The sequence below is a fragment of the Phacochoerus africanus genome, chromosome 15 (genome assembly GCF_016906955.1).
Source record: "Phacochoerus africanus isolate WHEZ1 chromosome 15, ROS_Pafr_v1, whole genome shotgun sequence".
Taxonomy (NCBI): Eukaryota; Metazoa; Chordata; class Mammalia; order Artiodactyla; family Suidae; genus Phacochoerus; species Phacochoerus africanus.
Window position 1 is genome coordinate 110,009,294 of NC_062558.1, and position 15,005 is coordinate 110,024,298.

A 15,005-nucleotide genomic window follows, 5' to 3' on the forward strand; every position below is an offset into this window, starting at 1 on the left:
GGCTCTGCCAACTGCGGTTCCCTCACCTCACCTCCCTGGACCTTCCCCGTCACTTATGAGCCTTCTTCCCTGTTTGCCGTCTGCCTGTTAGGTGAGGAGAGAAGGACGGGCTCCCGCACACGCGGAGAGACTCGGCACTCCGATCTCCCACCCAATGCAGCCCTGCCCCCTGGTCCTCTCGAGTTGCAGCCCCTGTGACCGCAGACGCCTCCCCACCCCGCCAGGCCTTACCTGTGGCGTCAGCTTCAGGAAGGTGCTCTGCGGTGACGCGTTGGACAGCACCACTCTGCTCCTCACCTCTGAGCCATCTTGCAGCACGACTCCCTGAATGCGCCCTCCACTGCTCACCTGCACACTAGCCACCGTCTGGAGCACCGGGAACCCGGGGAAGGGACATGCAGGCTGGGTCTTGGGAGATTTCGCCATCGTGCTGCTCACAGGCACGACCAGCTTCCTCACCCTCTGCCGATTTTCTGCTGCTCCTAGGTGAGGACTTAGCCACCCCCTCCTCCAATGCAAAGGCTGGGATAGAGGCTGCACCTCCAAAGGGGCGGGCAGAAGAACTGGGACCTGGTTCAGAGCTGCTGGGCCACTAACAGGCTGCAGAGCCCGAAATCCTGATTCTGAGCCCTGCCTTGCCCATCGGGAAAGGGAGGGACCCTCTGAATCTGAGATTGTTCTATTCTCAGATCCTTGCAAAAATCGGGGTAGGGGGCTGTTCACCTTTTCAGTGAAGATGCTTGCTCCATGTGCGGTGGCTGAGCTTGCAATGGCTTCAGAGAGGGCACCCATGCCACCCTCGACGTAGGCCCAGGCCCCCCGCATCCCCTCCAGGCCCCCCATCACGTGATGCAGCAGCACATACCTGAGGACAGGTCATCAGAATCAGTGGCCAGAGGTGGGATTTAATCTCCCCAGAATTCCAAATATTCCAAATATTCCTTCTCATTTTTTTAGGGCCACACCCGCAGCACATGGAGGTTCCTAAGCTAGGGGTCTAATCAGAGCAACAGCTGGGGCCTACACCACAGCCACAGCAACACCAGATCTGAGCCACATCTGCGACCTACACCACAGCTCATGGCAACGCCGGATCCTTTAACCCACTGAGTGAGGCCAGGGATCAAACCCACAACCTCATGGTTCCTAGTCAGATTCACTTCTACTGCACCATGATGGGAACTCCTTCCTTCTCACCTTGTACCTTCAGCTTCTCCCTACCCCATCCATCCCCGGCCACTAGCCTTCAAAGGAGCTCCAGGCTCTGGTAAGAACCCTTCACCTTCCTTTTTACATCCTTGCCCCATGTAGATGTCTGCGGGCAGAGCTTTGGTTCCAAAATGTGGTGGCGATGCCCAAACCAGCATCTCCCACACTCCTGAGTGCCAGCCTGTAGGCCCAGCTACCCACAGCTATCTCCGCCAGCTTCGCTCTGGGCAGGCATCTTAAACCCATCCCCTCCCCCCCTTCCCATTCCCCAGCCTGTTTCTCCCTCAGGCTTGTCTCCATCCAAGTGAACGGCACTTTCAGTTTCCAACAGAAACCAGGGGGTCGGTCTTGGCTCCTACTAGTGGCTCACCGCCTACATCCAATCCGGTGCCTCCCAGAGAACTTTCTGAGGCCCCGCTCCCTGCTGCCCCCTCCCTGGTCCAGGCCACTCTCTCCTCTTCCTTAAACTGCTGCACTAACGTCCTCCTTACTGGACCGCCCTCTCTAACTCTTTCTTCCCTGCAAACCTTTGTCCACATAGAACCTGGAGCCTGATCTCGAACCCAGGGATGCTCCTGTTGCCTGGCTCCTTTCAAGCCTTCACTGGCTCATTGATGCTCTCTAAAAATGGCCTTCAGGGCTCCTGCCTGCTTGTGGGCTCGTCCCTCCCCAAGCTCCCCCCAACCCCTGCACTCCTCCCAAACCAAACTCTCAGGGCCTTGAATGGACCACATGATCCATCCCCAGCTCTTATGCTCACAAATGCTGTTCTGGAATCTAGAACCCTTTCCTCTTCTTCTTCTTCTTTTTTTTTTTTTTTGGTCTTTTTGCCTTTTCTAGGGCTGCTCCTGTGGCATATGGAGGTTCCCAGGCTAGGGGTCGAATTGGAGCTGTAGCTGCCGGGCTACACCAGAGCCACAGCAACTCGGGATCCGAGCTGTGTCTGCAACCTACACCACAGCTCACGGCAATGCCGGATCCTTAACCCACTGAGCAAGGCCAGGGATCGAACCTGCAACCTCATGGTTCCTAGTTGGATTCATTAACCAATGCACCACAACGGGAACTCCCCTCTTCCTCTTCTTATGTTTGGCTAATTTCTCCTGTCCTTAGAGTCTCAGATGAAACATGTCTTCCTCGTGGGGGGCTCCTCTGAGCCTGGACCACTGCCCCCCTGCCTTGCTTCCCCATCGTAACACCCGTAGCTCTCTACTCCCACTACTTGCTCTGTGTCCACCTCTCCCGTCAGGATTTCAGCCCTGCTCACCACCATCTCCCCAGCACCTGGCACTGCCAAATGCACTATCCCTATTTACTAAAAGAATTAATGAAAAAAGAAAATGACCTAAAGGCCCATTTCACAAACTGGACAGCAGCTAAGTGGGGAGGATACCCACAGAGAAAAGGACGGGAGGCCCCGGCCGGAAGATCCACGCTGGCTGGTTGATCACAGACCTTGGCCAAGGTGTTGCAACCGCTGCCAAGGCCCCCTTTGCCAGGCCCTGGGGAATCTGGGGCTGGCTTAGTGTGTGTTGAGAATCTCCTTCCAAGGGGTGTGCCTATCCCTTGAGACAAAAGCCACACTGACGGTTTCTAGCTGCATCTCCTGGTGCACTGGAAATGGCCCAAGACTTGGCGGCGTCTCTATCCCAACACACACACACACACACACACACACACACACACACACACACACACGGCCTCCATTCCTGTTCCTCCAGGGGCTCCTTAAGTCACACAGCAACCACAGACTGCACTGTGTCTGACTGCCCCCTCTCGGCTGAGGCTGTCAGCACACGCCCCACTCACAAAGGGAAAAGCCACCTGCCGCCCCTGCGAAGGTGCGTGAGGGCCTGTCCTGGAACCCAGGGAAAGGGTCTGTGGGACAGGGAGGAGCAATGGGCCTTCCTGGGAAGGAAAGAGATAGACAGACGGATGGACAGGGAAGAAGACACTCAGCTGAGATGCTGCAGTGGGAGGCAGGACGGAGGCTCCTTCTAGGGAAGCAGTAGGGAGTATGGCTGGGAGGGGAGACTCTCGGGGGGGTCACACCCCTCAGCTGGAATCAGCTCTGCTACTTACTAGCTGCGTGATTTGGGGCCACATACTTCCCTCCTCTGAACCTCCGCTGCAGCTTTGAAGGTTAAGTGACTCATGGGTGAAGTGCTTGGCTCCTGCCTGGCCCTCCGGGTGAGCTCCATGAATGACAGTTATCCCTCGCAGGATGAGTTTGCTCCATTCCCGTTGCCTGACCTCGCCCCCTGCACTCACCCGCTCCCCGGAATGTGGGGACTTGTCATGGCTCCAATTACAGCATCCGTTGCTAGAGTGGCTTTTAGAGGCTCGGACTCAAACCACTGATCCAGCACCTGGGAGAGCACATGGGCCGGGAGAAAGATGGGCTTACCTTGGGGGGGCGCCCTCGCTTCAAGGTCCAGTCTGAGTCTGGGGAGCCCCTCACCTTGGCACTTGGAGCTGTGAGGACCTGGTAATACTGGGGCAGCTGGGCTCCCAGGGTACGGCCTAAAAGAGGAGATCCATAAAGTGTAAACTGAGACAGGCGAGCAGGAGCCACACCAAGCTGTGATGTCTCTGCATCTGTTTATCTGTAAAACGTGAGTAATACTTTGTACTCCCAAGGACTACTGTGAGGATTAAATGAGATATGTAAAGCATTTGCAAGTCCACAGGCACTTAAAACATTTTAGCTGTTAGAATTATTTGGGGGAAAATTGTAATTTGCATCTTATTCCCTTATCTCGAATTCTATGAGGCTATATTCTGGGAGGCAGTGGCTTGGCTAATCCATTCCTCTGATACTGATTCAAACTATCTCAGAGAGTAAGGGCACAAGGACCTGGAAGGCAGGGATCACAATCTCTAGGCGGTGTAGCCCCAGTGCCTAGTTTAGTATCTGGCACATAACAGTTGCTCAGTAACTGTTTACTACATGAAAGTTTATTGCATGTTTAATGCATGAAGCTCCTTGGCCTGGAGCTGAGAGGCTATGTCTACTCCGGGCATTTGTGATAGATTTCCACTTGCCCCGATCCTTCACCCTCCCCGGATCCACACCCTTTGCCACGTAACTCTGCCCTGCCTCCCACCCTAACTGAGTTGACCTGCTCTGCTCCTGGATTCTGGGCTCACATGATTTGCTTGGCCAGTGGAATGTCTGCAGATGTGATGCACTCCGAGGCTGGAACCTGGCCTTCACACTGAGGCTTGCCCTCTGTGTGTCTGTCATGGACATAAGAAGGCCATGACTAGATGAAAGGCCCCCTGGAGCAGAGCTGCCCCAGCCTCAAACACATGCATGAGACCAGGCCAAATCAGCAGAGCCCAGCTGGGATCAGCTGAACCAGGCAGACACATGAGAAATAAAATTTATTTGTTTAGTCCACTGGAGTTTTATGGTTTGTTATGCAGTAATTTTGTGACCACAGCTAACTGCTTCAGTACTTCTCTAGTAGGGATGCTAAACTGGTCTTTGTACCCTAGAGGAGTGGTAGAATAGCAGAGAGGCCTTGGGGAAACCGCCCCTCTCACACTCGTGGCAGACATCACTCATTCATCACAGATATTTTTTCTTGCTGAGCCCAAACCTAGCATCCCTATTTTTTTTGTTGTTGTTTTTTTGGCCTTTTTGCCATTTCTAGGGCCGTTCCTGAGGCATGTGGAGTTTCCCAGGCTAGGGGTCGAATCAGAGTTGTAGCCACCAGCCTACACCAGAGCCACAGCAACTCGGGATCCGAGCCGCATCTGCAACCTACACCACAGCTCACGGCAACGCTGAATCCTTAACCCACTGAGCGAGGCCAGGAATCAAACCCACAACCTCACAGTTTCTAGTTGGATTCATTAACTACTCAGCCACAACAGGAACTCCCTAGCATCCTTCTTCTGGGGGGAGCATCTCTTCAAATTCTCTAGGCCCTGATCTCATACTCCGGCCCTGGCTATGATGACGAGCTCCATGCAGGCTCCGGGCAGCTTCACACAGGGCACCCCGGACAGCATCTCACTTCAGGCCTGTAAGATGCACCCCTACTTCTTCCTTGAGCCTTCTCTGGTACCACCACAGGACACCCTGGGAACCCACTTGGTACTCATGAATGCACGACCCAGAAGTTAATGCCTCATGTGGGAGTTAATACTGCATGGGGCAACCTCTGACTACCGAGGGACAGAACCCGATGAGTTAATGTCTCCCCCTTCTTCTCTTGGGAATGTCCTCATGTGCATTTTATAAGGCTTCTCAGAGGGTCCAAGCAGGATCCTGCACCTCGTCACCTGCAGTGGTGGCCAGCTCAGGAATGCACCCTGGCGTCACCCTCTCTCTTTCCAGTTTCCCCTCTTTCCTTGGGACCCTCCCTCAAAATGAACTACTGTACCTTTGGCTCAGGCTCTCTTTTTAGGGGACGCTGGCCTAAGACCTGCACACTAAAGTGTCCAGGCGACCCCTATTAATTAACGGCAGTTGGCCTGCTGCCTCGGAGATTCAGGCTTATGTCCAATGTGGAAAAAAAATGGGCTCGGCCATGTGAAGACTCACCTCATGCCCTGACACCTGCCCTTGGACTTACCCGCCTGCAGTAGGGGCTTGAAGGTGGAGAGTGACTTGAGCCTTTGCAGCAGGGAGCCTCGCTGGAAGGCCTCCATGTCCACGGGGGCTGCGTCCAGCAGAGGCTCGATGGCTAATGCCAAGCGATTCATGAACGCCTCGTATTTGGGAAAGGCCTGGAACAGAGGTCTGAGTCAAGGCCACGTTGCCTAGAACCCCACAAGGACACTGACCCCATGCTCTGCCACCCTGCATGGCCTGCTGCCCCCCCAGCTGAGGCTTGATGTTCTCTCAGGCCTCACGCCCAGCGTGGCTCAGCCAGGCCATGCCCAGTGACTCCCGGTTCTAGGTCTGTGCACTGATGTCAGCACCAGGGGAGACCAGAGAGAGCCTGGGTAGTGAGGCGGTGTCCCTGGATGGTGACAGGGACAAGGGTTTAATGCTGGCCAAGACCAGCAGTCAGCCACGGAAAACTGGCGAGTATCCTCAGATGCGGTCTCTGCGATAAACCAAAAACCATTTACAAGTTTCTTTTCTCTGTTCTGTTTTTCTATGCCGTACTGGTAAAAGTAAGACCTCTTGAAAGTTCCTGTCATGGTACAGCAGAAAAGAATCCTACTAGCATCATGAGGATGAGGGTTCGGTCCCTGGCCTTGCTCAGTGGATCGGGGATCTGGCATTGCCGTGAGCTGTGGTGTAGGTCACAGACGCGGCTCGGATCCCAAATTGCTGTGGCTGTGGTGTAGGCTGGTGGCTACAGCTCCGATTCGACCCCTAGCCTGCAAACCTCCATATGCCTCGGGTGTGGCCCTAAAAAGTAAAAAAACAAAAAAACAAAACAACACCACCGAAAAAGTAAGACCTCTTGCCCTGTGTTCCAACACAATGGCTGATCCTTCCCGTCTGCAAATCTGCCACGTCCTCTCACCATCACATCCTCTCGTCATCATGTCCTCTGGTCATCAGCAGGAACAGAAACTTGCATCCCTGTCACCCCACACCCTCCCTCAACAGAATCTATTTCAACAGCCTGGTTATGACCCCAAATTCCCTCCCTGGATGGACACCTGTGCTACCCAAGGCCCTATCTTAATTCTCAGCCCAGAGCTCCTCATTTTTGGTTCATTTAGACTCACGGATATACCAATGGACTTTTAACAACTGTTACACACAAAAAAAGTTCTGTGTTAAGTACACTGGGGAATATTGATGAAAATGAAGGTCAGCAGCTTTCTCCTCAGCAGGCCTTTAATGAGACACCATGTGAAGACAGAATCAGAATTCAGGCTCCTTACTTTCCACAATGGGATGTGGCCTCTGCCTCCTGCTCCTGTGGTTGCTAATGCACACGGTCACAGCCACTGCCCCACAGGCATGGGCACCCGGCCTTGCCCTGAACCCTCTCTAGTGCATCTGAGATGAGTTGGACTTGGGGGAGAGGCTGCAGGCCGTGGACCCCAACCTGCTGCACAGAAGTATCACTTGAGAAGCACTTTTTTAAAAAAAGCAAAGCTGCCCGGCTGGCCTGATCATCATCCAGGTTTGGAAACTACTGGCTGAAGAGAGATGCTATGTCTGTGGCTCTTCTGGTTTTACCCAACACTAGATTAACACAATGAAAAGAAACACACTGGATCGTATTAATCCAGGTTCTTCTTGAAAAAATATCTCTACCAAGGTGTGAGTGAATGCTATGCCTTGTAGCTAAGCTTGGTACAAAAAAAGCATCCATTCAAAGGATCTTTTTATATCTGTAAAACCAATCACACTAGACTCGTGACATTCAATGACTCATCTAGACAAAGCCAGCCTGCAAATTCCTCATGGTGCAACCCCAGGAAAAAACGAGTCTTTTCCATCCAGTGGGAGTACTTCCTCTCACCAGACCCGTGTGCCATCGGGGCCACATTCCTGCCTTGGGCTGCCGGGGAAGGATGCCAAACAGGTGAGTTTCTATTATAGCTCTCTTCTCCTAAATTCCTGATCCGCTGTGTTCTACCCTTAACTCTCTCTGCTCCTCCCTTCTGTTTGGCCTTCATGTGCTTTAATATCAATAACCACTTGGTTCTGTGCGAAAGCAGAAGAGGTAGAAAGGACATACAGGATAAGGGCGTATCAGTGGAGTCTCCTTTTGAAATTCAGCAGGTGGAGGCCACCTGAACAGTGGCCTCAGGCTGAACACACACAGGTTTGTGGGTCTCCAGTGTCCACTGGTCTTAAGCACTGTCCTCCATCCGCTCCTCTTCTCAATGCCCAAGGCCAAAGGCTGGCACAGACTACAGCCCTCCCAGGGCAGATGGGGTGGCCTCTCCCCAGCCCTTGCCCTTTGGACAATTCCAACCAGGCCCATTTCCTTTCTTCCTTTCTTTCTTCTTCTTTTTGAATGGCTGCACCCACAACATACTGATGTTTCTGGGCCAGGGATTGAGTCTGAGCTGCAGCTCCCGCAACGCCAGACCTTTTAACCCACTATGCTGAGCCAGGGATCAAACCCTCGCCTCTGTAGCAACCAGAGCCTCTGCAGTCAGGTTCTTAACCCACTGTGCCACAGCAGGAACTCCAAGACCCATTTCCACTCGAGAGCAGCCTCCAGGCTAAGACGGAGATCAGTCACTGGTCACTTTCCCTACCTGAGCATCCTTCTGTGAGAACTGGGCGATCTGCTTCTGGTTTTCTGCCATGTCTGTGCCCAGGAGAAGGGACCTGGGCACCTTGCCCCCTGTGCCCTCTTCCAGCATGGGGGTGAAAGAGTAGGGGTTTCGGAGATGAAGCCTCAGCCCATGTTTCTGCAGAACACAGACAGCACATTTGAAGGTAACGTTTGAAGGGCTCTGCCCTTGACCTTCTCGGATTGTGTGACTGTTTAGGTACCTGCCTGCAGGCGCCCAAGGCATGTGGGCTTGGTTCCTATTTTTGACATAAGAGTATAAAAAGCCCTCTTGTCCAGGCACCCTATGGCAGACCATACCACACCATGCCACGCCATGCCATGCCACACATATGACACCATGCCAAGCCACGCCATGCGTGCTACCCAGCGCAGGGGCTGTACTAGGGTTTACAATGGTTACATCACAACAACTCTTTACAGTATATACATATACTTATGCGTACCATCCACACTGTATACATGCAACAAGAGAAGCTCAGAGAAGTGAAATACTTGTCCAAGGTCACATGGGCAGGTGGATTCAGGTCTCCAAACCACATCCCTGTGACTCCAAAGCCCTGGCTCTCAGAGCTCGTCTATAACTGTCCTCATTTCAGAAATAAGTAATTAAAATGTAGACAGACACAATAAAGCTGCAGTTATGTGAAAATCCATACGTACAAAGGAGATAAATTATTCACATCAAAAACCCTTTTACTTACTTTGCAGACTCATTTACTCCATGTCACTTTAAATGGAAGTTCCCTTGATGCATTTAGGATATGATCTGATTTACAAATATTTGACTAGCTCTGAGAACTTTCCAAGAGCACATCTACCTCTTCAAAAGAAGTGGGGACATAGAGTTCCCATAGTGGTGCAGTGGTTAATGAATCCGACTAGGAACCGTGAGGTTGAGGGTTTGATCCCTGGCCTTGTTCAGTGGGTTAAGGATCTGGCATTGCCATGAGCTGTTGTGTAGGTCGCAGACGCGGCTCAGATCCTGCGTTGCTGTGGCTCTGGTGTTAGGCCGGCAGCTACAGCTCTGATTGGACCCCTAGCCTGGGAACCTCCATATGCCACGGGAGCGGCCCAAGAAATGGCAAGACAAAAAAAAAAAAAAGAAGTGGGGATAAAATAGAAGGGGCCTGTGCTACTCCCACAAATAAGACTTACTGTTGCTGCTAGAGACTTTTTCTTAAACTACTTTACTGAGGTATGACTGGCATACAAAAAGCTGTGTATATTTAATGTACACAACTCGATGAATTTGGCCTCTAGAGACTCATTTCCCCAGGTACTTGGCCCATCCCCTCTCCTTTTTGAGGTCTTTGCTCAAATGTCACCTGAGTAGCAAGCACCCCCTCCTCACTGTCCTGCCCCCCACCCCCCACCCCTGCTTCATTCTCCCAAGCACTTATTACCACCCAGCTAATTATGTACTGAGTTGCTCTCCCTTCCAGCAGGTAGGACGTAAGCTCTGTGCACGCAGGGGCAGTGCTCAGTGCTCCGTGCTCCATGCTCCGTGCTCAGTGCTGTATTCCCAGCAGCTGGATACTGTGTGATCAATACATATTCTGTTGACTGAATACATAAATGCAATGTTGCAGTCGGGGTACGTCTTACAGGACACAAATGAGATCTGTGAGCAGAAGCTTTAGAAAAACATAGGGAAACCAAAAGAGACCAAAAATTATAGCTGAAGTTTCCCCAAGCCACAGGCGTTCCAGATGGCAGGATCAGCACGGTTAGCTGAGCATTCTGTGCAGATCAGGGCCTGGGCTGGGAGACGCAGGACCCTTTCTGACACTAAGACTGGGGAATGTCTTTGATTCCAAACTGGTGGAACCTCCAGCTTGGTTACTCTTGACAAGGTGAATTCTCTACCACCCAGGAGGCATCCTTTGTTCCTCTTTGTTGCTCACCCTTGGCACCCCTTCCATTGCTAAGTTTCACAGAACGGCCTCCAGAGGTTGTCCACACCTCCTGCCTCCACTACCCAGACTTAGCCTGAGCCACCTTCCTGGTCTCCCTGCAACCATGGCCGCTTCCACCACAACCCCTGCCATCCAGCAGGTGGACTGACCTTTCATAAAGTCATGCATCCCATCATCCACTTCCTGATCAAACACCTCCACTGTCTTCCCACTGTGCTCAGGACAAAGTGCAGGCCCTTCCCCACAGCCCGAGAGGCCGGTCTCAGCTGGGCCCTGCCCTCCCCTCCAACACCACCTCCTGCCCCGGAGCCATCGCTGTCTGCTCCGTCCGCATGACCTTCTTCCCCTTGGGCCGGTCCAAGAGCTCGGTCCTATGGCAGCTTTACAAACTCAGGTGCCCAAGGGTCCCAGCAGGTTTCTTACAAGGGCTGAGGGCGAGACAGGACCCCAGGAAGTGATGGGGCAGGGTGGAGCTGGGCCCTCGGCCATCTCACACTTGGGGCCAGCCTCTGCAGCAGGGAGGAGCACAGGTCTGATGCTGACAACACTTGCTCTTTGAGAGGTTTGATTTGTACATGAAATGCCTCAATTTCTAACTGGGTGTGCCAGACAAAGCCCATCTGTGGAAAGACACCCAGGAGACCACAGGGGCTAGACACACCCTTGGAGGGAAGAAGAGCAGCTGCCCATCCCACCCCCACCCCCTGAAACTCCAGACCATGGAGCAGGTGGACACACACACACACACATGCACAAGCACTCACACACAGGCACACGCATACACATGCACACACGCATGCACGCACGCAACCTACCTTCAGCTCCAGGTCAGTGTAAATCTGCGGCCGCAGCAGGCTGAGGAGGTAGGATGCTCGGGAGAACTTAAACCCTGGAAACAAATGGAATGAAGCTAGTCACCAGCCATCACCAGTGGTCACCTCCCCATGCCCCTCATCCCACCGCTCACGCTCACCTGGGATTATCTCCTCGGTGACAGCTGCGCCCCCGATCACGTGGCGTCTCTCGAAGACCACCGTGTTCACCCCCAGTCTCTGCAGGTACGCCGCCTGAGGGGCACACAGGGCCCTCCCTTCATCCCTGGGGGCCCACCCGCCCTCTCAGGGTCCTCACCAGGGGGCCGGCTTAAGCTGTTCCTGCCCTGAGATGCCCTTCCATCGCTCGCCGCTAAATTCCCACCTCCCCGGACGTCCTCTATGCCTGACCTGACAGCTCCTGCCCTCTGCTTCCCTTCTGCAAGGCCCAGGGCCTCCGTGAACTCCAGCCCATTTCCTGGCGGGAATCCAGACCACCCAGGTTCCCCTCCCTGTCTCTCTTCCTGCTGGGGTGGCCTGTTTCCCCATGTGCAGAAACGGGGCTGATGATAACAGTACCCCCTTGCCTGCTTCAGGGGCTGCTCTGAGGATTCTTGGAACTGGTCCCTAGGAGGGGCTTGCCTGGGGTCCCTGGCACATAGGATGTGCTCAGTCAATGAAGCTACGATTACAGCACAGCTTTATTTTGAGGAACAAATGATGCAGCTCGGAGGGCAGACTTTTTAAAAAATTTATTTGGCGAACACTACGTGCCAGACACCATGAGAGCGTCACTTTGCCACCCTAGAGTTCGGCACCGTGATTCTCCCCATTTCACAGAGGAGGAAACTGAGGCTCCATGAGGCTAATTGCTCAGGATCAGGGAACTGATGAGCAGAGGTGTTGGGGAATGAACCCAGGCCATCTGGACCCCACATCTACACTCCTGATACATCCTAACGAGAAAGTGAAAGCACAGCCCCGACGTGACCTGGCCCTCAGCTGCGTGTCTCCCATTAGACCTGAACAGCCTTACAATGATGACCACAGACAAGGGTGGCCTGAGGACAGGACAACATGGGACAGAGCGAGCCCACTGCACAACTGGGTCTAAGCACAAAGGAGTACCAGGTCGCCAAAGTACCAAACGCCCCCTCTGGCCAGGATGATGGGACTGCTGCTTCTGCACAGAGACTGGGCTCTGCAGGTGGCTCTCCTCTCCCTGCATGTGGTTTCCCGAGATGCCCAGTCATAGGGCTGCCCCGCTTCCTGACAGCATCCAATCGGAGCCCTGCCCTACTTCCTCAGGCTCTGCCCACATCATCCAACCCAAGCACACGTCCCGGAAGAGGGTCTTCCTCGCAGCCTCCTATCTGGGACCGCTCCACGTTCCCCACGGTCACCACTGGTGTGAGGCTGTGTGAGCCGGGCCCTCAGGGAACGTCATCTATTCCCCTCCCCACAATTCGGTGAGGGTGGACATTTAACAAAATGGAAGCACGGTTGATTTACCATGTCCTGTTAGTTTCAGGTGCACGGCAAAGTGGCTCAGTTATACATACACATACATCTATTCTTTTGTAGATTCGTTTCCATTGTGGGTTATTACAGGGTGTTGAGTAGAGTTCCCTGGGCTATACCACAGACCTTTGTTGGTTATCAATTTTATACACAGGAGTGTGTATATGTAAGTCCCAAATACCTACGGTATCCCTCTCTGCCAGTCTCCTTGGTGAGGGTGGGCGTTTGTATTCTCTTTGGACCGTGGTTCACAGGGATTAACTGACTCACCTTAACTTTCCCAGATGGAAAGTGGCAGAGCTGGGAGACAAACCCATGTTTGTAGTCACATAAAATCAATGGTTTAAATTACGGATCGGTTGAGTTAAATTACATCCCCTGTGAGATGGTAAGTAAAACTGCTATTGTTACAATTTAAGTATTAAGATTTAACACACATCTCCAGGCTCCCCACATTGCTGAGCCCCTTGTACGGACATTCTAGAGAGGCCGCTGCTTAGGAAGATGCTCCATGTTAGTCTCGGGGCCTGAACCCACTCTAGCGCACTCTGTGGCCTCCTAGGGGAACAGAGACTCAGGCTGGAACAGTAGAGCCTTAGGGCAACCCTGGCCCGCCCCGCTTAGGAGCCAGAAGCCGTCTGCGCTGGGACAGGGCCCTGCCTCCTTTGTGGGATTGGCTCCTTCACTGTCTGGAGGGCACTCTAGGGACCGTGGGTAGCTGCTGTGCTCCCCAGGCTGGTACCTGGCCCAGACCTAGTGACCCAGCTGGGGAACACAGGGTCTGTACACGACGGGGGCCCACAATCTGGAAGGCCTCCCAAAGGCCCCCCAAGCCCCAGGCACCTCATCCCCAGGCTCCAACCTGCCTCCCAGGCTACGTCCTTTACACACTTTCGCAGCTATTTATCATCCAGCTTTTGAAAAGTCCTGAGGGAAACCCATGGGCATTAAGAAGGGGTGAGCAAGGGAGCCCCTGGGACCCTCCCTAACGACGGCAGATGTCCATTCCAGCCAGCCACTGGTCAGCACCAGGGAGAGGGGACCAGCCAGCCTTCTCCCCCTGCCCCAGGCCTGCATCCTGCCTTACAGTCCTGCTAACAGGCTTCCTTACAGTCCTGCCCCCACACCCTGGGGCCCGTGAAGCGGGGCAGCGGGGAGGGACTCACAGCCACCAGCCCGTTGTGTCCTGCAACGAGACAGAAGAGTGGGGAGGAGAGTAACAGCAGTCAGTGGGCAGACAGAACATCCCTTGAGGGGTGTGGCCACCCACCCTTATCCCTGTGCCCATGAAGATCCTGGAGAGATAGCAGAACATGGGGGAACCCCTCACCCGTACCTGTATCTTGCCTGAACCTGTTGGGACTGCATCTAGCTTGATGTTGTAAGACACCTGGTCTGTGCGGAGTCAGAATCCCCTGGTTCTTGTCCTGAATCAAAAAAAGTCCTATCACCCTGCCGAGTGGAGACCGGGAGATATCCAGTCTCAGAGGAAAGCTACCCCACGAGGCCTCGGACTGCTGGACTTCCATCACTTGGGGGTGAGCAGATGCCTGTCAGGGGGAGAGCCGTGGTCCACTTAGCAGGGCAGCAAGGGAGACGTGGCATCCCAGTGAGTGCGGCTTGTGGGGACGGTTGCTGTGAAGTTCTTGTTTTGCTCAAGCGAGGTTCATAATGGTGTCCCAAAAGGCTTTAGTCACATGGGGCATCTTTGTCAATTCCCAGTGTCCCCAAATAAAAGAGGAACAGCTCCAAGATGAAGTAATTAAACATATTCGGCTTCAACATGCACTAAGTGTGCTTCAGAGGTACTTGGCTGATGGGACAGTTTATGTCATAAAGTCTCTTCCCAAAAATTTTAGGCAGGCTCCCCCTGGGGTCGGGCCCTGAACTTGGCTTGGGACCCCATGTTCCACACCAAGCCCTCTGCTAGCAAGTGCCTGTCCAGCACGGACAAGCTTCAGGGCCACCTGAGAACTTGCATAACTGCCGATTCCCAGACCCTCCCGAGTCTACTCAGCAGGTTGTGGGTGGGGACCGAGAACGGAGCTCCCTGGTCATTCGGATGCAGGTGCTCTCAGACCCAGAGGCCGAGCACACAGGGCCTGGGGCTGGGGTCGCCTCCCCTTTCCTTACATTTAGGATAAAATGCAGCAGCTGGAGAAGCCCTCGGTGGGCAGAGAACAGGCCCCAGTTGTTTTCAGGGAGGGGTCAAGCCTCACCTGGGACACTCGGCACCTGCTTCTCCTTGGCGACAGAAAGTCACTGTGAGTCTTCAAAGATATCAGAAGATGACTCGGATCTCAGTGCAAACC

At 53.6% G+C, this 15,005-nt stretch overlaps 1 protein-coding gene across 10 annotated transcripts in view; it reads right to left on the minus strand.

Annotated features, from left to right (window-relative positions):
• The window catches only part of PYROXD2 (pyridine nucleotide-disulphide oxidoreductase domain 2), a 32,122-nt gene that overhangs the window by 12,316 nt on the left and 4,801 nt on the right, over window positions 1-15,005 (minus strand). For 4 of the 10 annotated variants that reach the window (XR_007132309.1, XR_007132307.1, XM_047761540.1 and 1 more), the window contains exons 2-9: window positions 13,860-13,879; window positions 11,334-11,427; window positions 11,176-11,249; window positions 8,404-8,559; window positions 5,796-5,949; window positions 3,671-3,732; window positions 3,481-3,578; window positions 232-865 (exon numbers count right to left, since the gene is read on the minus strand). Coding sequence is in view for 3 of the 10 variants with exons in the window: in XM_047761540.1 (XP_047617496.1) it covers window positions 232-865; window positions 3,481-3,578; window positions 3,671-3,732; window positions 5,796-5,949; window positions 8,404-8,559; window positions 11,176-11,249; window positions 11,334-11,427; window positions 13,860-13,879 (1,292 nt within the window). In the remaining 7 variants the exon portion in view is untranslated. Of the gene's footprint in view, window positions 1-231; window positions 866-3,480; window positions 3,579-3,616; window positions 3,733-5,795; window positions 5,950-8,403; window positions 8,560-11,175; window positions 11,250-11,333; window positions 11,428-13,859; window positions 13,880-14,029; window positions 14,121-15,005 lie in introns of all 10 variants that reach the window. The other 6 variants (XR_007132310.1, XM_047761541.1, XR_007132311.1 and 3 more) reach the window with 5 other exon arrangements.